Below are 23,236 nucleotides of genomic sequence, written 5' to 3' on the forward strand. Positions count from 1 at the left end.
GAGACTTAGTACTAGTGTATCGGCCGAGTCGGAGCCGTTTCTCGGCTCCGAGCCCATCTGTTACAAATGTAGGTGAGATGGATCGCATACATCTATCGTTATGGTAAGTACATAACTAAAAGTTCGATATGGAGTATCAGAATGCAGATAAAGATTCCTGTGTTGTGGATGATACAAATGAGAAGCGTTTAGCTGTCTCAGTGGAGAATGAATTAAGAGAATCTATTGGAGTGGTGCAGACCACGGAATTAGGAGGGCTTGCAGATGATGTTCTGGGCACAATAATCAAGCAGGATGACCCAGTAGACAATTCTGCTGTTTCATGGAATGAGAAGTCAAACCCCCCCTCCCACTTTATGAAATCTCACTCCAGTAGTCAACTAACCAGACTGCCCCCCCCCCCCTCCCTTTTGCAGATTCCTGGCTCCGCCACTGAACACATACTAATACTTGCTTTCTGAATGACGTCTTGTCACTTTAAATGAAGGCAGACACACCACTGAACTTTCATTAGCTTGTTATAGGAGACTTTCCTATAACAAGCGAATCAAAGTTCAGTGGTGTGTCTGCCTTAATTTAAAGTGACAAGACGTCATTCAGAAAGGAAGTGAAACCAACCAGCAGACAGTTGGCATTGCAATATGGCCCATTCTATGCAAGTTGGAGACTTCTTAGAGGAGATAAATTGTTCGGTTTGCCTAGAACTGTTTAGTGATCCGGTGATATTGGAGTGTGGACACAACTTCTGTAGGGCCTGCATTGATACAGTCTGGGATAACGCTCAGAGTCTCTCCTGTCCTGAATGTAGAGATCCGTTCGCAGTCCGGAAATACACAGTGAACCGAATACTTGCTGCTTTGGTTGAGCGAGTCCGAAAGCAGGAACAAGTCCAGAAAGATAATAGAACAAACCCTAGGCAAAATGTAGAGGATCACGATGAAGGCGTGAAACAAACGCTTTGTGTGGAACATAAAGAAGAGCTGTATTTGTTTTGTGAAGAAGATGAAACATTGGCCTGTTCCATGTGTATCCCTGAACATTATGGTCACCATTTCTTACCACTACAGAAAGCTGTTACAAACTATCGGGTAAAGGAAAATGCATGCTGTTTGACAGTTCAGGCGAAATCATGCTATTTGCAATATCAGAAAAAATAATTTCCTTTTCAGTTACATAGTACCTTGAATACACATTTTTGAACATGCCCCTTAAAAGCTTTTAGATTGTACACGTATAGTTTGAAAATTGTGTACTTATCGCAAATCACACCGTCGCGTACGCTTTCTCGCTATCTTCTTTCATGACCTACTTCGTATGTAGCTTAACCACAAACTAACTCGGAATGCACATAGTTAAGAGCACAACAGGAACATTTAATTTCATTTCTCTTTTACAAACAATACACTCTCGCGTATCTCCTCTATAATACTCTCTGTGGCATGTAATTATTGTTACCACGGGTTTGGCATGTTAGTATCGCTATCACACCATTGCTTGTATTTGGAATGTAATACTACATGTGTTAACGTTTGTTTGTCTTTTGGCTTTTCCCCGTCAGGGGTCGCAACAACGGAACTCTGGTCCGCTAATGATTGGCAGTAGAGTTTTACGGCGTCGAGGTGCCAGCTCAGTGCCCAGCCTTAAAAGAAGGCACGTCATTTACGCATGTCTTTCGAATACGGCGGGGAGCACATGCAGACTCCCCACAGAAGGCACTCCAGCTGACAATCGAACGGGAGTTCCTCTTGCTGCGAGGCAACAACGCTACCACTGCACCATACTACATGTGTTAATATGCTTTAAAATTCATTTATATTTAAGAAAATGAATTCAAATTTATTGTTAATGCACTGCGGTGTAACACGTACATTTCAATGCATTTCACGAAGTAAAAGGCAGTTTCCCGTGTTTGTATGCAATTTCACGGAGGATTTTAAAAAACGTCTTTATACATGCACAGTCTTGGGAGGGAGGACAAGAAAACAGGTTAGAAGCAAAAATACGGAAGCAGGACTGTGAATATTGGGCAGAGATGGGTGAAGGCTGCCAGCCTAGTCAAATATAATTTGATATATAATTCTGGCATTTGTAGAAATAAATGTAAAAGGCATGTTTTGTAAATGTAAGAAAACACTAAAATATTGAACTTCAGGAATGTGGAAACATTGCTATCTGCTGTAAACAAGCATTTCACATCTGTTCTTTGAAAATTGAAATAGTCTTGTGTAACCTTTCATGTTGGAATTCAGCTCCAGTGAGGCTGGATGAAGGTTTTCTGCCCATCGTTTTAATGCTAAATTTAATGACCAGAATTTACCATTCCATATCTCTACATAAAACCAGCCAACTAAAACATTTAATAATAAATAATAGACATAAGACAATATTACTACAATGTTACTCCAGAGTCAGATCACACATAAGTAAAACAATACAGTAGGAAAGATCAGTACTTAGTCTAATCTTTTCTAGCTTTAACTATTCCTAAAATAAATCACAGTGCTAAAACTTGCATGTGAGCAGAGGCAGAGTGCTGCAGTGATGATCAGACAAAATGTTTTACATCTCTTCTGAGCAATAGATTTTTAAAACATTACTACAAAACATGACAGCTGGAACCTCCCATATTTCAGTCAGTTCCCATTGCATCACTTTTGACACCTGGTCTGAAGTTTCCAGGCTAATAGAAACTCCATTTACATTCTTTCACACTTAGGCAGAAACCAGAGCAAAATATTATTAAATGTTTTAGTTGGCTGGTTTTATGTAGAGATAAATGAATCTCTGGAGTACATTGCATATTTATAGAGTTTACTGTCCAAGCCTCTTCTATAACTTTAGCCCTGCTCTATACTACCAACTAGATAATATTGCACAGTAATAATTGGACACTCTTTTAAGGGCCTTTGAGTAGCTGATAAATATTAGCTGATGGTGGCAGGGATTACTACCATGTAGTGTGGGTATATGGGCATAGCTGGAGAATCTGTGTCAGCCTTTTCCCAGGAGTGGTTGTAAAGTTGTGAAATTTCTTATCTCAAAGTGTGTGTGTGTCAGCTACTTGGGCAGGGACACGAAGCACTGGTTGGACAGAGAAGGTAATGGAGGTTAGCTTGTCAGCTAGGCTGAGATCTGGACCCTATAGCTGTGCCAGTGGGGATTCTTATTAGGGACCTGGAGTGTAAGGGAGCAACCAGCCCAAGACTGACTCTGATCTCTGTGTGCACTTAAGGGAAATTGTACTTTGTTGTGGGTATTTGTTATCCTTTCCTTTATAGGAGATGCTATCTCTCGTGTTGGTGGTGAGGACTGAGGCTCTGTGATTGCTGGGCCAGGGCACGGGCGTCACACAGACTATGGATCAAATCTTTTAATATATGTTACACTAGTAGCGTTATTAACTAATTGACCTGATTAAAGACCAACCCACTATATGCTGTGTGGATTCTGAATTTGAGATGGGATTGTTCAGTGTGGGAAAAAAACTCTAAAATTTAGTATTATAATGTACTTGGTTGCAGTAACACATCATTGGGAAAATCAGTTAGTGAATAAAATGATTATTTTTATGTTAAGATGTATTTTCTTTGCATAATTGTTCTATTGTTAGCTGCATACACAGTGGAGCATGGAAGAAGCAAGTGAGAAAGCATGGTTGCGATAATATGCAAGTACCGAAAAGGGATACAAAATATTGTAAAATAAACATAAGCGGATATTTGTTCGAAAGTACTGTAGGCAGTACAGAAAAAACATTTACTGTCTCACACTCTTAGAATGAACACACACACACTGGGGTTCATGGAGCAATCCAGACACTAGTTATCAATAGGTCATCCACTGCACAATACCTCAGTTGGGCCACGGGCCAAAAGATGAAGTACCTTGCATGATAAACAGAAAAATGAATTGCATACAGTTTTCTTAATTATGCAAACATATACATCAAAGAAAAAATGAATAAAGCTTTTTGTTAAGGTAATATGTAATTGTTAACCGTGGGATATGGGACAGGTTATTTCTAGCACAAAAATGGAAATTGGGTAGGCTTAAAATGGCCTGCAAGAGCAGCTAGACTAGTACTTCTCTATGAACCTATAAGGGTAGCTGCAGACAGAAAAATGAAAACTATAAATGAATTTGTCTTTTCAGTGTACACTGTGCTGTGGTTACAGTGGTATCTGAAAATTCTTTGTATATTATTCTGTACTTTAAGGAAATCTCTTCACTGTATGCAGCCTGTCATGTGACTCAGGCTCTGGTTGTAGAATGATGTTGCAATTATTGAAGCCCATGCTATAAATAAAACTGAGGAGATAATTCTGTAATTGGCACTATCTGGTGACGGTCTATACCTGTAAGTTATAGTAAAAGGAAAAGAATAAGGAAGGTAAAATTGTAGAAATAATATACTGTCTGTGAAATAGAGATTAACTATGTGGAAGCATCGCCTCTAGAAAAACACACCTAAACAGGTCATCTTTATTTCTGCATTTCAAAACCTACATTTTTACACTGTGAGCAGCAGAATAGGATCACCTAAGACAGAACAGGCACAGAGGAAAAGGAGCAGCAGAGCTGCCTCTGACAGTGAATTTGAGCACTGCAGAATACAGTTTTAGCTTGTACAAAGAAGAGAAAGGTAGTGGAAGCAGACATAGAGAAACCAGTAAACAGCAAAGACAGAAGGAAAGCACTTCTGCCTTATCAATGCTTAGCAGAGGGCTATGAATTTCATGTTTTGTTTTGTTTAGTTTTGTTTCAGTGCAGCAGTCTGCCTGGAAACAGGGCACCTAGTGGTTGGCAAACTAGAAGCATAAATAGAAGAGAACCTTTGGGTGGAAAGGGTGCACCGTGCAGCCAGTGTGCGAGTTCCCAGTAGGCTGTAACTCCACATCACCTAACATTATCTACAGGCGAATCAGATGGTAGCAAGTGATTATGATATCACAAGCAGGGATTTGGGTTTGGAAATATCTCTGAGCTAAAATGTGTTGGTCTTTCAAGCAACAACTGCAAGAAAAACAGGAGTAGAGGAAGAGGAACACGGTTCTAACGTAAACAATGAATTCAAGCACTCATGAGTGGGCTTTAAGATAAGTAGCCAGTCATAAAGACAAGGAAGACGGAAGCAGTAGGGAGAGACCTGCCAAGGCAAGATAAAAGGACAGTGGTTTAAAATGATACACAAAATGCTATTATCAGAAGAGCCTTTATTGTTCTGTTTGATAAATTACAGGCCAATAGAGAACTTTCAGTTTGGGTAAGGTGCAGATGGCCTCCAATTTATCTAAAGCTCCTGCTCAGCTAACAGATCATGTGGACCAGAAAGTTGCTGTGATATAACAGGCAGTGTTTCAGGAACAACGCAGCCCCTGACATAGCATATGTTAGGTTGACTTCAACTGAGTTGCATATCTGTCAACTGTCCAGATTTTGCCACATATTTTAGAGCTGTTCCTCATAAAATTTATGGTTTTCTGCATTTCTGTGACCAATCAGTGAGGATTGAATTTATAAATAATAACAAACATTTGAGTTTCAGACCTTACCGCCTGTTAGTTCCTTAACAGCAAACTTCTGTTGAACACCTCAGAACCAATGTTGTGATCTTTGGTACTAAACAGAAACTTACTATTGTCCTCCCACACTCATCCTCAACCCCCTTGAAACTAGTCTTCAGATACCTGGAAGTCTGGCTTGACCAAAAATTATCTTGCTAGCCTCCCAGACAGAATTTTATTAAATAGCCTTAGACAAAATCAGTTGCCTCCCTCACTAAGTGTACAAGTCATTACTTTACAAACTTCAGACTTGACACTTTCATTTTTCTGTCTGGCATTCTCTAGTTTAGGCCTTCAGGTTACAGTCATCCATCACTTCCTAGTAATGTTTCCCTGCTTAGATGTCCCTAGAACAAACAGCACTGTATTGTCCAACATGTTTTCTGTTGCAGCTTAAATTATCTTCCAGCAATCCTTAGAAATTTAACCCTGTATAGCAAAATTCATTTTCTGAGAAAAGCCCTCTGTCACTGCTTTAACCACCCAGACTTCAACTAGGTTGCATGCCTACCCATGCATTTAAATGGAAGAGGTTACCTTCTGTAGAAACCTGGGAGATGTACCAGGAGATCCAATTCCCACTCCGCAAGTACCAGATTTGTGAAGGCCGGGGCCATCTTGGACCCCATGGCCACTCCACTAACCTGTCTATACAAAACTTGGTTGAAGTGAAAAAAGTTTTTTAAAACTAAAGAAATTAGCTGTTGAATGGTATCTATCTCTTTTTTGGAACTTTGCATATTTGTACAAGAAATGTTTGACATAGTTAATGCCTTCTATGTGTGGGATGCTCGTGTACAAGGTCACCACATCTAAATTCACTAATAAACTGTTGGAGTGGGTAATTTTGGTTTGAGAAAGAACATTAAGGAACTCCCAGGAATTCCTGTTGTAGAATGGGGTGGCTTATACTACTGGATTTAGAATGAAGTCTGCATACTCAGAAATTCTTTCAGTCTTGACCTTTTTGTTGGAAATAATAAGTCTAAACGGAGGGTTTACTGTGGATTTGTGTATCTTAGGAATTCCAAAAAGTTTCCCTAATGCTGGATGTGGTGTGTCCATGAATCAGAATTCATCCTTGGTAATGTTGAAGTTCAGTAGTGATTTCAGTGTTTTATCAGTTTTGGCAAATTCTTGATAGACGGTGTCCAAGGAAACGTTTCATAGAAGACATCATAATTTAAGGTGGATTCTAATTTTGCTGCTAAGAACCACTCCTGTTCATTTATCCACCTCATTATTCTCAAATTTCTGTCGTTGGTCAATTCAAGCAGTGCAGTTCTCAGGGACACTAAGGTTGAACCATTTGGATGAGGCATTAGAATTGCATAAATTCCTCAGATGATGCTCACAAGAAGGACAGTAAGGTGTTGTGTAATGGGGGTTGAATAAACTTTTTTTCTTTAAAACTGAAGAATCAGTTTTTCTATGGTGGAAGCTGGGACTCCCAAAGTCTATAAGTCATTAGAACTATTTACAGCTTCAGACGTACTCCCAATGTTATCTGGAATAGTGGACTGATTCATATCCGAGAAGGGATCATCAGCGTCAAAGAACACCTTAAGATTCAGTTTTCTAACACACAATCTTAAGTTGAGTAACAAATCTGTTAAACTGACTTTCTGGGATGGAATAAATGAATGTCTTTTGCTAAGGACTTTAATATGGATAGCATTCAAATGCTTACTAGACAAATTGAAAATGGAATTGCATTCAGAAAGATAACCAGAAAACGTCTCCAAAGATTAATTTATCCGAGACTGCTTCTTGTTTTCATGTGTCTCGGGGCTATGGTATGAAATATGTTCTTTATTCCTCTGCCTCTCCCTCAACCTCTTCCTCTGGAAATGGAAGTGCTTCTTGGAAGGGACTCCTTGTGTTCTTGCCCGGGAGTGTGATGGGATAAAAAGGATTCTGTGTAGGTGACATATCAGGAGAGTTGTCAACATTCCCTTCTATGGTGAGTACGTTAGAAAATCTGGAGCTGCTTCTCTGTGCCCTGCTCCCCTCTTCTGTACTCTGGGAGGAAACTCTTCTCAGCTGTTTGTCAGGCGCTGAAACTGGTGTTGCCATAGTTTGTAGAGCTAAAGAGGATCTGTTGGGAGTATTGGAATTATTGGAATTAATACTAAGAGGCCCCAGAGAAGCATTAAGTGGCAGCAGAGGGGCATTGAGTGGCACCTGAGGGGTATTGACTGGTACATGCGGGACTGAGTTATCACATGGGGACCTATGTGAACTCCTAATCTCACTTTGGAAATAGTCATTCCTCTGGTCACAAACTTCATGAAAGTCATTTCTGTACCTAGTAGAAACAACATTTTTGTTAACCAAAGTATAGACTGACAGAGACCTATATTGATGTAAATCTCTTTGTAACTTTTGTTGCTTTCTATGAATATTGGTGGCAACACGTCTAGTGAGTTTAGGAAAAATCTGGTCGTATAAGGGTTTGCATAAACTGAATTGGGGGTGGGATACAATGTTGGTATCGATTTGGGTAATATCCTCTTTAAGAACTTCTAGCTGTCGCTCATTATCAGCCACTAAAATATTTAACACTCAGCCCTGTTTCATTATATATGTCACATAACATTTTGTATAGAATAGAATCAGCTGTGGTTCTATTAGGAAACCTTATAAAATCTAAGCCCTTTGGGGATAATTTTTAAGATAGTGGTTATCAAATTTTTTGCTTCTCAAAAGTAGAAGCTGTCTTTCTAGATTAAAAATAAAGGCTTGCTTTCGGAAACCAAAGCATTGGGATCACAAAACCCATTCCCTGATGTAGAACAGCTAGTAGAATTATGTAAGGCTAAAAAGGATAGGAGTTTTTTTTTCTTTGTAAAGAAAATCCATTAATTTGTTGTTAGTTTGGTTGGCAGACTAGTGGTTGAGTTTAACTTCTTGCTGAATTCTTAAGGTTGGTGTTACAGTTACATGAGTGAAGAATGGGACCATTAAAAAGACCATTAAATCTGGGTGCTTCTGAGATATTACATCAACTGGCACACTCAACAGTTCAGTTGTGACAGTTCTTTCTAAATCATTTTGTCTGCAACCCTTTCAACACCAATTATAAGAGGTTAATAATGTACCAGCAGCAGGCAACTCCAGTTTTCTAGGGCATGCTAGAGATAGTGAATCCCATTCCGAAGTGCACAACATAGATCGCAGGAGCCCCTCCTTGAATTTAACCAGCAGCAATATACAGGATCGTCTGCTTTTAACCCTTCTAGGATCCCTGAGTTGAATAACTCAGAAGCACCCACATGTATGTATGTGTGTGTATATGTGTGTGTATATGTATGTATGTATATATATATATATATATATATATATATATATATATGTGTGTGTGTGTGTATATATATACATATATATATATATATATATATATATATATATAATGTGTGTGTTTGTATACACAGATATATTCTAGGGATCTTGTGACAAAAAAAGAAACTGCTGTAACACTTAAAGAATGTTCTTTCTTTCTCCAAACCTGCTAAATGAATTCTCACAAAAAAGCAACTGTTCTGCCATGTAACCCGCTGTATTAACTTCAAAAAGTGAAATAAGTCCATTACATACAATGAGAATTAAATCAAATATGGTTGAAAATTATGATATAAAAGTTCAGCCATGTCTTTCAAATACTTGCTCCCTTGTAAAATTATTGGTCTGCCTGTAGGATGCGTAATGTACTTAATGAATTTTATGAAGACAGTAAAATAAGAGTACACTTGGTTCAGACAACACTAATTTCTCCTTTTGTTATGTTATTACATCCCTTATAAATTAGTTTTGATACAGGTATTTGAAATTACTGATGAGCTGCAATACTGGACTGAAGTCCTCATATAACCTGTAATTTTCTTTACACTGAATATGTTATAGCAATATTTAACTACTGGCCCTTATGAAACACAAACACACTTTTCTCTGTCAGCTGGTTTAACGTGATTTTTGGATGTTTATTAAAGCATTGTGGTACTTAATGATTAAGTACTACAATGTTTTTCTGTCCTTTTCATTCCTTTTTCATTTGGACCATTTTTATAGAAAGCATTTCAATTTTTTTATTAAACCACAGCCCAAATAAATTTAATGTTTTCCATACCAGGGATAACGTTTAAATACGAATGTGTACCTGTGCACATATAGCAGTCAATGTAATGTCAGTAAGTGCCATATAACTCTCAACTGTCCAGATTTTTGCCTCATATTTTTGGCCATTCCTTGTAAAAATGTGATGATCTGGAAAATCACTGAAGATTAAAGTTAATAAATAATGACATATATTTGCGTTTCCTACTTCATATCCTTTAGAATATGCATGCTAACACAAATCCTGTTATTCTAGCTACTTAAGTTTATAAGAACAATATTGAAAATCTGTCCCTATTTTTGGGCCCTTGTCCACTCATTATTTTGGTCTGTCCAGATTTATTGCATTAAAAGGTTGAGAGGTGTGGTGAGTGCATCTCCATGTTATTCGTTTGCTGATGTCACAGGGCCAGAAGTTAAGAGAATCATTCATGACATTAGCAGGGAAAATTAATTTGACAAGTTGAATTAACAAGAACAGGGAAACAGAAAAAAAAAATGAATGTCTTTGCAGCTACAGTATGGACTGTACCCATACCAAAAACTTCTCAGCTAATCTCCAAAGCTTTGTTCACAATTTATAACAACTTTAGAATGATTCTTAATTAACTTTAGTCACATTCTGCAAATAAATAAAAGCAAATTTAATTGTTGGTTTAAAAACATTTAGTCTAGTCCGGGGAGTAGGGAAAATATCTTTCCTCTTGAAGCACCCCATATCTTTTCCAGGGTCAAAGGAGTTCTTAACTGGAAATCCTCTATAGCACTGTTCAGTTTTGTAAAGGATCCTTCTTTAATATTCACAGTTTTTCACTTATCAGTCGGTGAAGGTCCTGTTAAAGGCATACATTGACTTCTATAAAAGAGCATTTAACATATTTTAGACACATTAATTTGCCATTATATTTCATTAGTAACTCTACTGTTAATGGTGAGTTTGCAATTTATTTTGTACTGTATGTGCAAAATGGGGAAAAAGGGGTTGAGGTTGGATGGATGAACAGGATGTCAACGTTTTGTATTTTGATATTTTATTTTTTCAACCACCCATGTTGTCATTATGTTCGTATTCCTAGAATAAGGAAATGCAAAGTGTAGGTCAACATTTTGCATAAAATAGCAAAGCAGTTTGGGTAAAACATAAGCTAGGTTATTAGAAGTGAAACCATTTATTTATGTTGCAGTGTTATAATATCTAATGTGGTCCACATCACATTAAAGTAGTCTGATTGTAATATATAGTTGACAGTATACTTTTACAGGAGTTGTAAAAAAAAACATAAACATTAGACATATCATGGAAAAACACTGGGATATCTTGTTACTAGACAAGGACATTAAGGATATAGTGGGACCTAATTTAAAAGTAGTGTATAAGAACCAACCCAATTTGAGAAGAATCTTGTGTTATCCCAGGCATCACCATAACATTCACAAGGAGCACACCAATAGTATTAACACGATGCCATGTGGCAAATGCAATCAGTGTACTTACATCAATGGAACCACAGTCTTCACTCACCCGATTACTAAACGTGTATACAACTTTCAGACGAACACTACATGTAATAGTGTACACATTGTTTACATAGCTACCTGTGAGATATGCCCAGCATTTTACGTTGGAAAGACCAACAGGTCTCTGAAAGAACGCATCAGGGAGCACACCTACCACATTAGGGTAGGTTCTATGTTTAACGCACTAGCTAAACATAACAAGGAACGAGGAATTAGTCATACCTTTAAGTTTTTAGTTATTCAAAAGATCATACCAGGTGCGAGAGGAGGAGACATTATTAATTACACTCTAGAGAATGAGATGAAGTGGATAATTAGACTTAGAGCTGACCATCATCCGGGCCTCAATGATAAGGTCCAAATTAAACCCCTTCTAAGAAATAGGAAATTGAGCCCAAATATCAAAAATGATTTTACATATTATACAGTCTCCCCATGAGAGAGAATTACATGCCACATTGGTTACTGCCTCTAGTTACACTCTTATCTTTATCTATGGATACATATGCATGCACATTTGTGGCTAACTATAATATATTTGCCTCATTATTTTGTGCAATTTTGATATAATATATTTTATTTTCTTTTTGACACATCCAGTCAGTTACTTTTATTTTAACATTTCAATGTTAGCTTTTTAATAGCACAACTTGATACAGTTGCAAAACCGAGGACCATTTTATAACTCGTTTATTAGGCTAGAGGAGCCTTATAGTGGAGGGGTTATCTAGATTCATTATATTGTAGTCCTACTGTATTGCATGGTTTGCACAAACACTCTACATTCAAACTAACTATTTATCTATTTCTTTTTAAAAATTATTGGATGAGTAAGTAGCATATGAGTATTTTTAGTATATTAGCATTTTTACTTGCATACTTTATATATGCCATGTTTTTGATCCATTCTAATTTTTGCCATACAGAATTTTGCACTCCGTATTTGTTAAAACGAACTGATTTCATTAGGCTACAATGGATGATAAGAATTTTATATTTTTATTTTTTTATTTTTATATTATTGTGTTTCTCGTATCCCAACAAAGTGGCATCAGGTGAGGGTCGGATAGGTGTTTATACCACTTGTAGGTATGCACAATCCGTTTTATCTTCAGCACATGTCGTGGATCTGATTCATTATTTTTATCTTCAGCACATGTTGTGGATCTGATTCATTATTTTGTTTGCAATACTGGAGCTTTGTAGATCCCCATTTGTTGTAATGAAGTATTTACTTACTATGTTCCTTTTATTCTATTCAAAGTGACGGTAGGTGAGGATTGCATAGGATTTAAAAGCACTTTAGAGAAGTTTATTATATGTTAGACAACGCATCTGCTATATTTAATACGTTGTCTGTTTACATTGGCTTGTGCTTCCTTTATTATTATTATTATTATTTTTTCTATCATGCACTTTTGCACCTTACTTAGATATTAACCAGTTACTAATATTGCCGTTTGTATAAGGAGATGTATGTATATGCTTTGAATGTCAGCTGCTTGTTAGTTTTATCCTCCTTACTCCTCGTTGTTACACGTGGTGACGTCATCGCTATGCGAGGATGCACGACAGTTAGTAGCTTTCACTTTAGTAGCTGCAACTTTGAGGATGTGTATAATCCTAAATGTTAAGTCGAACTATAGATCCAGCATCCTTTCCATAGATGAATACTATCAGGTAACCAAATTAATATGTATCTGAACGTGTTGGCGTTAGCGCCCTATTTTTGATGTTCATTCATACAGTGACGTTCAATTATATAGACATATATATATATTTTTTAACGATCTTGAACTGTTCTGAATTCATCCAGTTTTAACATAATAGGCAGCATTTACACTGAATGCTGTATGCTTCTTTGTGATTTTTAAATTTCTACTCTGTGTTTTAAAGAACTCATGCTAGCGTATGGGTACCTCCACGTTAGTCATTTCCGGTTCTAGTTGTATTGTGTTTTATGACAAGTTCGTGTTTTTTAACCAATGAGCAGTTACTTTAGAGTATTTAAATGTATGTTTTAGCTATGTCTCATTGTTATACAGTCTGAGGAAGCCGAAAGGCGAAAGCGCTTACTGTGAATAAAAGGATTTTATCTTTCACTACTGCTGTACGTGGTGATTTTTCATCGTAGAAGCCAGAGCTGTGATTGTGCTGTACGCACATCAGCAATTGATGTCTGTGGATTTAACCAATTTGATTTTCTTTTAATGTTTGACGTGGTGAGCATTTATTGAGATAAACAGAGACTCTACAAAGTACTGTATTGGTGCCACAGCGTGTACCAGCAACCGTTGTTTATCAGTTGTTACTTGTTTGATTCTGCTGGTACTACACCCCGAGGTTTGGAACTTTTGGTTTTTAGTTATATCTACATTTCTTACTCCAAATCAGAGGGGATGGCCGACAACGATACTCCAAATATTGAATTACCTTATGTGCCACAAAGACAGAATTTTCATACAGGAACCGACAGGTTCCAAGTTTGTGTGACTGGCAGTGAGAACTTATTACTGGCATATGAGCCGGTCCTTAACCCAGCAGAAGGCGCCATTCATAATGAGGAGTCTGTGACTATGCAAGAAGAACTGTTCACGTTGGAGTATGAGACAATAAAACTAAAGAAGTTACAAATTCAAAGGCATTACTTTGAGGCCTGTTTGGAGAAACGCATCATACCACGTGGCTTACGCATCCTGAAAATGCCCACTTCAGGTGACAGTCTACCGGACTTGTTGTATCAATGGCAACAACTCAACATGGAGCTTAGTTACAATTATATGAAATTGCTTATTAACTTTCATAAACCTGAAGAAGACAGTTTGAGATTGAAAGTGAATAATATGTTTGACACAATTATGAAGAAATATTCTAAGAACAACATTGATGTAAAATTAGAAAGGATGATAGATAATGTATTAGTACTTGAAAGAAGGTTGTTAGAACAGAAGAAGAATAAGATTTTAAGGGACATGAGGGATTTTAAAAATTCTAATGTCTTTACTTGGCCCAGAGATCGATTCAATGTCACCAATAATAATACTAACAATGCACAGGGAAGGAGGAATGTTATTAGAGATGATACAAATGGTATAACTGTAAATGCGCTTGCACCTACCCTTACATCCCATCCCACTATACCATCCGTTACCAGTAATACTGCCAGTAGTGATGTGCAAATGAATAATAGGAATAACAAAGATAGGAATGTCTCTTATACTGAAATAGTTTTTCAGGAAGATGAAGAGAGGAACACAGATAACCCCAATGTTGAGAATATCAAAACAGGAGGGCCACATGGGATAAACCATGCACAAACTTCTGATTTGAATACATCAGAGGAAGCAGTTGTTAGGAGAAAAACTACACAGTGTAGCGGTCTACTTTTAGACCCATTGACCAAGACATTGATTAATACCCCTTTCCCCATAGCTCACAAACAACACACAGGGAGAACGAGATCAATGAGCAGGGGCAGGCAAAAAAGAAAGGGATCTGGAGGAGAACAACAGGGACCCACCTTAAAAAGAATGTGGGAGAAATCGATTCGTTAGTGGTAAATCTTTCCAGTAGGATACTAAGTGTACATGAAGAGGAAGTCTTGAACAAAGGGTTGAATTTTATACCCACTAAGAGAGGAAATATTGTTGACTATATAGTTGACTCCAAGATGTTTATAAGAAATGTACAATTGAAATTAGAATTTGGCAACACCAATGTAGGAAAAATTACCGAGAAATTTAAACCCAATAGTGTGTATATTCCTCAGCTACACCCCCTCCTTGATGTTTATTCCAGGATGATAGAAAATGACATACATAAATACTTTGAAGAGTCACAGGATATGAGATTTAAATGTAATTTGAGTTACAAACATAGGCAGGCACTCAAAGATTTAAGAAATGACAATAATGTGGTGATTAGGCCAGCAGATAAAGGAGGACCGATAGTATTAATGGACGTCACTGACTACGATAGAAGAATGCGTCTCCTTCTTGAGGATTCGTCCTCGTATTTAAAGATTAATATAGAATTTGTTAAGGAGAAAGTTTTACAGATATCCTATACATTAGATGAATTATTTGCATCTAATAACATAACCAAAGAAGTATATAATTATTTTAGAGTTCATAACCCCCTTATTCCCATTATACAAGGCCTCCCCAAGGTTCATAAATCACACACAGAACCCCCCATGAGACCGATCGTTTCAGGACAAGGTTGGGTGACTGAACCTTTGTCCATCTTTATTGAATACCACATGAGACCCTTAGTAAATGTAAACAGTGTTATCCTGAGGGACAGTAAACAATTCCTATTGGATTTATATTCCTACATGAAGTGTGTAGATGACAATGCATCATACTTATTGGTCACATTGGATGTAGTGAGTCTTTTTACTGTGATCCCCAATGATTTAGGGATACAATACATTCAAGATTATTTAAAGACACACTCTGATCTCACCCCTGAGAAAATAGACTTTCTTACTTTATTGTTAGAAATTGTCCTAACCAACAACATCTTTATGTTTGGAGAGGAATTTTTTCTCCAAAAGGATGGCGTAGCCATGGGCACGTCATGTGCAAACAGCTACGCCAACCTTGTTATGGCTCAATGGGAGGAGACTTTCCTTTTTGAATCCCATTTATATAAGGAACATGTAGGCATTTATCGTAGATTCGTGGATGACCTGTTTTTCATTTGGAAAAGTGATGTAGACACACTTTTGAGATTTATAACTGATATGAATCATTCCACCAATTTTTTGAAATTCACTACAACGTACTCATACGATCAGATCTCTTATTTAGATGTCAACATTAATAGGCTTAGTAATGGGCTGTTGAACACCTCAGTATACAGGAAATTGTGCCACAGGAATACCATACTACATAAGGAAAGTATGCACCCAAGGTATGTTTTTGATAACGTCATGAAAGGACAGGTAATCAGGGCATCGAGATTGAATCCTACAGAGGAAGGCTATACTAAGGAATTGGCTGAATTACAGAATAAATTTATGCAAAGAGGCTATGACATTACTGACTTTGAACGTACCATATCAGATATTGAAGCCTTGAGGGAGAATAAAGCCAAACCATATTTCTCCGAACCATCGCTTAATACAGGTATGGACGTAGCATCCAAATCAATGAATACCAGTAGAGCCTCCATGTTGTTCACTAGAGATTCCATAAACATTAGACATATCATGGAAAAACACTGGGATATCTTGTTACTAGACAAGGACATTAAGGATATAGTGGGACCTAATTTAAAAGTAGTGTATAAGAACCAACCCAATTTGAGAAGAATCTTGTGTTATCCCAGGCATCACCATAACATTCACAAGGAGCACACCAATAGTATTAACACGATGCCATGTGGCAAATGCAATCAGTGTACTTACATCAATGGAACCACAGTCTTCACTCACCCGATTACTAAACGTGTATACAACTTTCAGACGAACACTACATGTAATAGTGTACACATTGTTTACATAGCTACCTGTGAGATATGCCCAGCATTTTACGTTGGAAAGACCAACAGGTCTCTGAAAGAACGCATCAGGGAGCACACCTACCACATTAGGGTAGGTTCTATGTTTAACGCACTAGCTAAACATAACAAGGAACGAGGAATTAGTCATACCTTTAAGTTTTTAGTTATTCAAAAGATCATACCAGGTGCGAGAGGAGGAGACATTATTAATTACACTCTAGAGAATGAGATGAAGTGGATAATTAGACTTAGAGCTGACCATCATCCGGGCCTCAATGATAAGATCCAAATTAAACCCCTTCTAAGAAAAAGGAAATTGCGAGCCCCGAAATATCAAAAATGATTTTACATATTATACAGTCTCCCCATGAGAGAGAATTACATGCCACATTGGTTACTGCCTCTAGTTACACTCTTATCTTTATCTATGGATACATATGCATGCACATTTGTGGCTAACTATAATATATTTGCCTCATTATTTTGTGCAATTTTGATATAATATATTTTATTTTCTTTTTGACACATCCAGTCAGTTACTTTTATTTTAACATTTCAATGTTAGCTTTTTAATAGCACAACTTGATACAGTTGCAAAACCGAGGACCATTTTATAACTCGTATATTAGGCTAAAGGAGCCTTATAGTGGAGGGGTTATTTAGATTCATTATATCGTAGTCCCACTGTATTGCATGGTTTGTACAAACACTCTACATTCAAATTAACTATTTATCCATTTCTTTTTAAAAAAATTATTGGATGAGTAAGTAGCATATGAGTATTTTTATTTGCATACTTTATATATGCCATGTTTTTGATCCATTTTAATTTTTGCAATACAGAATTTTGCACTCCGTATTTGTTAAAACGGACTGATTTCATTAGGCTACAATGGATGATAAGAATTTTATATTTTTATTTTTTTATTTTTATATTATTGTGTTTCTCGTATTCCAACAAAGTGGCATTAGGTGAGGGTCGGATAGGTGTTTATACCATTTGTAGGTATGCACAATCCTTTTTATCTTCAGCACATGTCGTGGATCTGATTCATTATTTTTATCTTCAACACATGTTGTGGATCTGATTCACTATTTTGTTTGCAATACTGGAGCCTTGCAGATCCCCATTTGTTGTAATGAAGTATTTACTCACTATGTTCCTTTTATTCTATTCAAAGTGACGGTAGGTGAGGATTGCATAGGATTTAAAAGCACTTTAGAGAAGTTTATTATATGTTAGACAACGCATCTGCTGTATTTATTACGTTGTCTTTTTACATTGGCTTGTGCTTTCTTTATTATTATTATTATTATTTTTTATATCATGCACTTTTGCACCTTACTAAGATATTAACCAGTTACTTATATTGCCGTTTGTATAAGGAGATGTATGTATATGCTTTGAATGTCAGCTGCTTGTTAGTTTTATTCTCCTTACCCCTCGTTGTTATACGTGGTGACGTCATCGCTATGCGAGGATGCACGACAGTTAGTAGCTTTCACTTTAGTAGCTGCAACTTTGAGGATGTGTATAATCCTAAATGTTAAGTCGAACTATAGATCCTGCATCCTTTCCATAGATGAACACTATCAGGTAACCAAATTAATATGTATCTGAACGCGTTGGCGTTAGCGCCCTATTTTTGATGTTCATTCATACAGTGACGTTTAATTATATAGACATATATATATATTTTTTAACGATCTTGAACTGTTCTGAATTCATCCAGTTTTAACATAAAAGGCAGCATTTACACTGAATGCTGTATGTTTCTTTGTGATTTTTAAATTTCTATTCTGTGTTTCAAAGAACTCATGCTAGCGTATGGGTACCTCCACGTTAGTCATTTCCGGTTCTAGTTGTATTGTGTTTTATGATAAGTTCGTGTTTTTTAACCAATGAGCAGTTACTTTAGAGTATTTAAATGTATGTTTTAGCTATGTCTCATTGTTATACAGTCTGAGGAAGCCGAAAGGCGAAAGCGCTTACTGTGAATAAAAGGATTTTATCTTTCACTACTGCTGTACGTGGTGACTTTTTCATCGTAGAAGCCAGAGCTGTGATTGTGCTGTACGCACATCAGCAATTGATGTCTGTGGATTTAACTGATTTGATTTTCTTTTAATGTTTGACGTGGTGAGCATTTATTGAGATAAACAGAGACTCTACAAAGTACTGTATTGGTGCCAAAGCGTGTACCAGCAACCGTTGTTTTTCATTTTGCATAAAATAGCAAAGCAGTTTGGGTAAAACATAAGCTAGGTTATTAGAAGTGAAACCATTTATTTATGTTGCAGTGTTATAATATCTAATGTGGTCCACATCACATTAAAGTAGTCTGATTGTAATATATAGTTGACAGTATACTTTTACAGGAGTTGTAGGTCCGCTATAGCCACAACTAATATAGAAATATAATAGTCTAGCCATTGCTATAGATGTTGAAGCATCTTGGAAATGTCAGTACACATTTTTTTCTCTTTGCAAACCTCAGCCTCTGTGAGATGTAATTTGGGTTAGTACAGATTTAAGAATATTCAAGTGGACTGTCTTTATCAACAAACTAAAACATAAAAATCATCTGCTTTTTGGACCACAGACAATATAGTGTGACAAATCAGGAATTCCTATCTCCATAAGCTTCTCACTTGAGTTTGCTGTGGAAGTGTCACACACTCTCTTTAACCATACCACAGGCTTGCCCTCTACCAGGCATAATCCATCCAGTAGAAGGACTAACACTTCTGATGCTTGTTTTAGTTCAGGATAAAATGTGAATTAGAGTGAACTGTTTGAAATGCTCGTGGTTTATCTAATTTCCTGCCAAATGGTTCATCCTTGAAATTGTGTGACTATGCCTGTTCAGTAATCCATATGTCTGTCCAATATGTTCCAGGTCATGCCTTGCAGATTTCATTCCCTGTGTACCCTTTTCCCCAACATTATATTGTGCTCCTTGCCAACACTTGACATGTCTTGCATAGTGTATGTAAGAATTGTTAAGTATCTCCTATTCGCATTTTCTGTTTATTTTATTTATTTTTTTACTGTTTTTTTTTTCTTCTTCTCATTATGTCCCATTGCCTTTGGATAGAATTCGGCAGTTCTTCTTTCTTTAATCTGTCTTAATCTCTGCATTACGTCTCCCATTCCCCCCTGATGTGCGTACTATTCTTTTCTCCGTATTCTTTTTTTCCTGTACGATATACCACCGAGGAACGTGCGAGGGTGAAAATCCTTCTGGTATTGGTGTTTTCAGAGTTTACTCTGGCCTTTCAATAATCTGTAGCTGGTTAGATTTCATGCACAGTAAGTCCAGTCATATCTAAGCTATTTCCTGCTTGGGAGAAAGACCAGTTGTTGTTCATGGTGATAAGGTATCCGGAAGTTAAAGGTGTGAATAGTGAAAATGTTTGGAGTAAGTAAATTGTAAGAAATACAATTTCCTGAGATTTCCCTTAGCCAGATCAACAAATGGTGGATTGCTTATCCTGTGTAATATGAACAGAAATGCATACTATGGATATGCATTAATGCTATTTGTATTTCTCTAGGAGCAGTTAAATAGTGTGGTATCATCTCTTGAATCCATTTTAAAGAACATTCAAACAGAAGAAAAGATACAACAACACAAAATCAAATACATAAAAGTGAGTCAGTTATGTTTTTTGTCTTTTCTCTTTTCTACCTTAGGTTTGTGACTGATAAATATGTTTTGCTTCCTTGCAGGTCTAACCTGTTTAATATTTTATATGTTTTTTACCAGGAATGTGCGCAAAATCTGGAGGGCCACATTAGATCAGAGTTCACCGTTCTACATGATTTTCTTTATAAAAAGGAACATCAGTTGATCCAAGAACTCAAAGTGGAAACATCAGGAATTCTGGAAAAAATGGAGAAAAACCTGAAAGAAATGACAGACAGCAGCAATGCTATTCAGTGCCAGATATCTGCTGCTCAGTCAAAATTGAACCAGCAGGTGTCTTTACTTTTCCTAAAGGTGATAAATATTTTTAACAGCCTAGTGATATATATTTTTCCATGTCTTTTTATCTCCTATTACATGATCATCATAGGCCCTTGTATACTCTGGCTATCCTATTCATTCCTTATGGGTAAGGGTCTGCCACAGAAGCTGTTATACAGGCAACCATCAGAGGTTTGTTTATATGGCCCTAACCCCAGCCCTGAGAAGGAGGACATATGACTCGCATCACCATGGAGGTCACTACACCTTCTTCATATGAGTGCATTTTTTTATTTTATTTTATTTTTTTTTGCATTTTTCCCTTTACCTACAATGAAAGCTATTTCCTAACAGCTTGGTGTATATATATATATACATACACACAGCAGCAAACAGCACGTATTTCACATCCAGGGCAGAGTCTCTAAAAAGTGATAGGTGCGGTAAGAAGACACAACCACTACCAGTTAGCAAGGTCTCAAGTTGCTTCTTACATCAACTCTCTTCAAAAGCACTTTTCGTTTGCAGGCATATTGTCTACAAACATCACCTTAAAACAGTTGACAATAGAGCTGAACATCCACTTCTGAATAAATTTAAAGCAGCTTCTATTTATTATAAAACATAGTCAGAACTTGTTAAAATAGTAAAACAAACACAAAAAGCTAAGCGCTTTCAGGTTTCAAAGTTCACCCTTCATCAGATCTATACATAATGACCACTGTTCCTTATTTAAAAAATACTTTGCTCCAATGAGGTGAAACTACTAATTAGCACGCCCATTCCCTAATACATTAAACACGCCTTCTTATCTTTATTTCCTGAGTGCTAGTGGAATAAAACAGCACTACAAGTTAATGTGCCCTTTCTCTTTGAGAAGTGTTAGACACGCCTTCTTAGTCTTCGCTTCCTAAGTGCAGGTTGGATGGGAAATGTAGTATTAAGTCCTGGTTTTACATGTGCTTGTAGTTTCCCTATCCAGAACATTTCCTCTTGCTCTAGTCTATTATTGATGTCACCCCCCCTACTGGACACATATACAACTTTTAAAACCCTGAAAACAAAACTATGATCTACATGATCCCTGATATGTTTTGCCAGGGGACTTTTAAAATCTTTTAACCTAATGTCACTGACATGTTTGGAGAGCCTTTCTTTTAGTTGTCTTGTAGTCTTTCCCACATAGAATTGTTCACATTTTGAACATGTGGCTAAATACACAACATTTCTAGTTGTGCAATCCGCATATGAATTGCATGTGTATCTTTTCTTGGTTACTGGATGTTCAAATGCATTTTCTGTGCAGATGTATTTGCACATCGTGCATCTTCTACAAGGAATGGTTCCCTTTCTGTCTGACATAATTGGTGGTATAGAGTAGTTGTCCTTGCATAAAATATCCTTTAAATTACTTGCATTCCTATATCCAAATCTCGGTGTTTGTCCCACTATCTCCTTGCATTCTTCATTTGATGTTAATATTTTCCAGTTTCTTTTTATTATACCACAAATTTGTTTAGTGTCAGTCGTGTGGGTAAGAATCATCTTAACCTCCTCTGGGTCTTTCCTTCTGAACTCATTTGTTCCATTTTCTTTTTTCGCTTTAAGTATGGTTTTGCCTTCGTTTCCCTTTCCATCATGACTTGTTGCTTATTTTCCATGATCTCCATCTCTTTGTACCCCCTGTCTTTCAGATGGTCTGACATATCTTCCATCATATTCGTGATATTGATATAATTCAAGTGTATTCTTGAGGTCCTTAGAAACTGACTCCTCATCACATTCCTGTGGGTGTGCCTCGGGTGCATACTATTTCTTGGTAGTATGTTGTTCTTCCAACAATCTTTTCTATAAAGGGTTGTTTCTATGTCACCTTCCTCATTTTGCCATATTCTCCCGTCTAAGAAGCCCATTTGTGTATCACTGTACATCACGGTGAACTTCAAGAAGTTAGTGCTGTTTTCTAAATATTGATGAAATTCCTTCAAATCCACAGAATTGCCTTCCCATAAAATGCATATGTCATCCACAAACCTTTGATACAACTTTGTTATCTTTCCATGGGTTCTCATGATGAATGACTTGATCTTCCCAGTGCGCCAGAACTAAATTCGCATAGCTATTGGCGCACGGCCTGCCCATTGCTTCTCCACATAGCTGAATGTATATCTTGCCATTGAAGATTAAGACGTTGTTTGTTAATATCAACTCCATCAGTTCACAGATGATCACAGTTTGTCTCTCATCATACATGCCCTTGTTCTCCCCTCCCCTTTCCTGTTTATTACCTTAAGACAATCCCAGAGTTAATAAATATTACCTGTGGCAGGCACCATTTGTAAAACTACAATCCACTCTGCTACAGGCCCCATGAAGGCTCGGTGTCTCTCCAGTAAGTGTTTTACAACTGTAAATGCCTATTTATGTTGAATTGTATTAGACATTTTACAACTGCATATGTTTATATTGAATTGTGTTAGATATCTAATATGTTTTATGCTTTATTATTGATGTTACTATGGCATGCTAGCATTTTTGTATGCACCAAGGTTTTTCTAGTAT

At 36.9% G+C, this 23,236-nt stretch overlaps 1 protein-coding gene across 1 annotated transcript; it reads left to right on the forward strand.

Moving 5' to 3' along the window:
- Nucleotides 1-596: 596 nt before the first annotated feature.
- Nucleotides 597-22,974, forward strand: LOC122813716 (zinc-binding protein A33-like). The gene is made up of 3 exons (XM_044086183.1): nt 597-1,088; nt 20,262-20,357; nt 20,474-22,974. The coding sequence occupies exons 1-3, from the start codon at nt 642-644 to the stop codon at nt 20,912-20,914; spliced, it is 984 nt and encodes a 327-aa protein (XP_043942118.1). The 5' UTR covers nt 597-641; the 3' UTR covers nt 20,915-22,974.
- Nucleotides 22,975-23,236: the final 262 nt, after the last annotated feature.

This window comes from Protopterus annectens, chromosome 10.part0 (genome assembly GCF_019279795.1).
Source record: "Protopterus annectens isolate FY-2018-M chromosome 10.part0, PAN1.0, whole genome shotgun sequence".
NCBI lineage: Eukaryota > Metazoa > Chordata > Ceratodontiformes > Protopteridae > Protopterus > Protopterus annectens.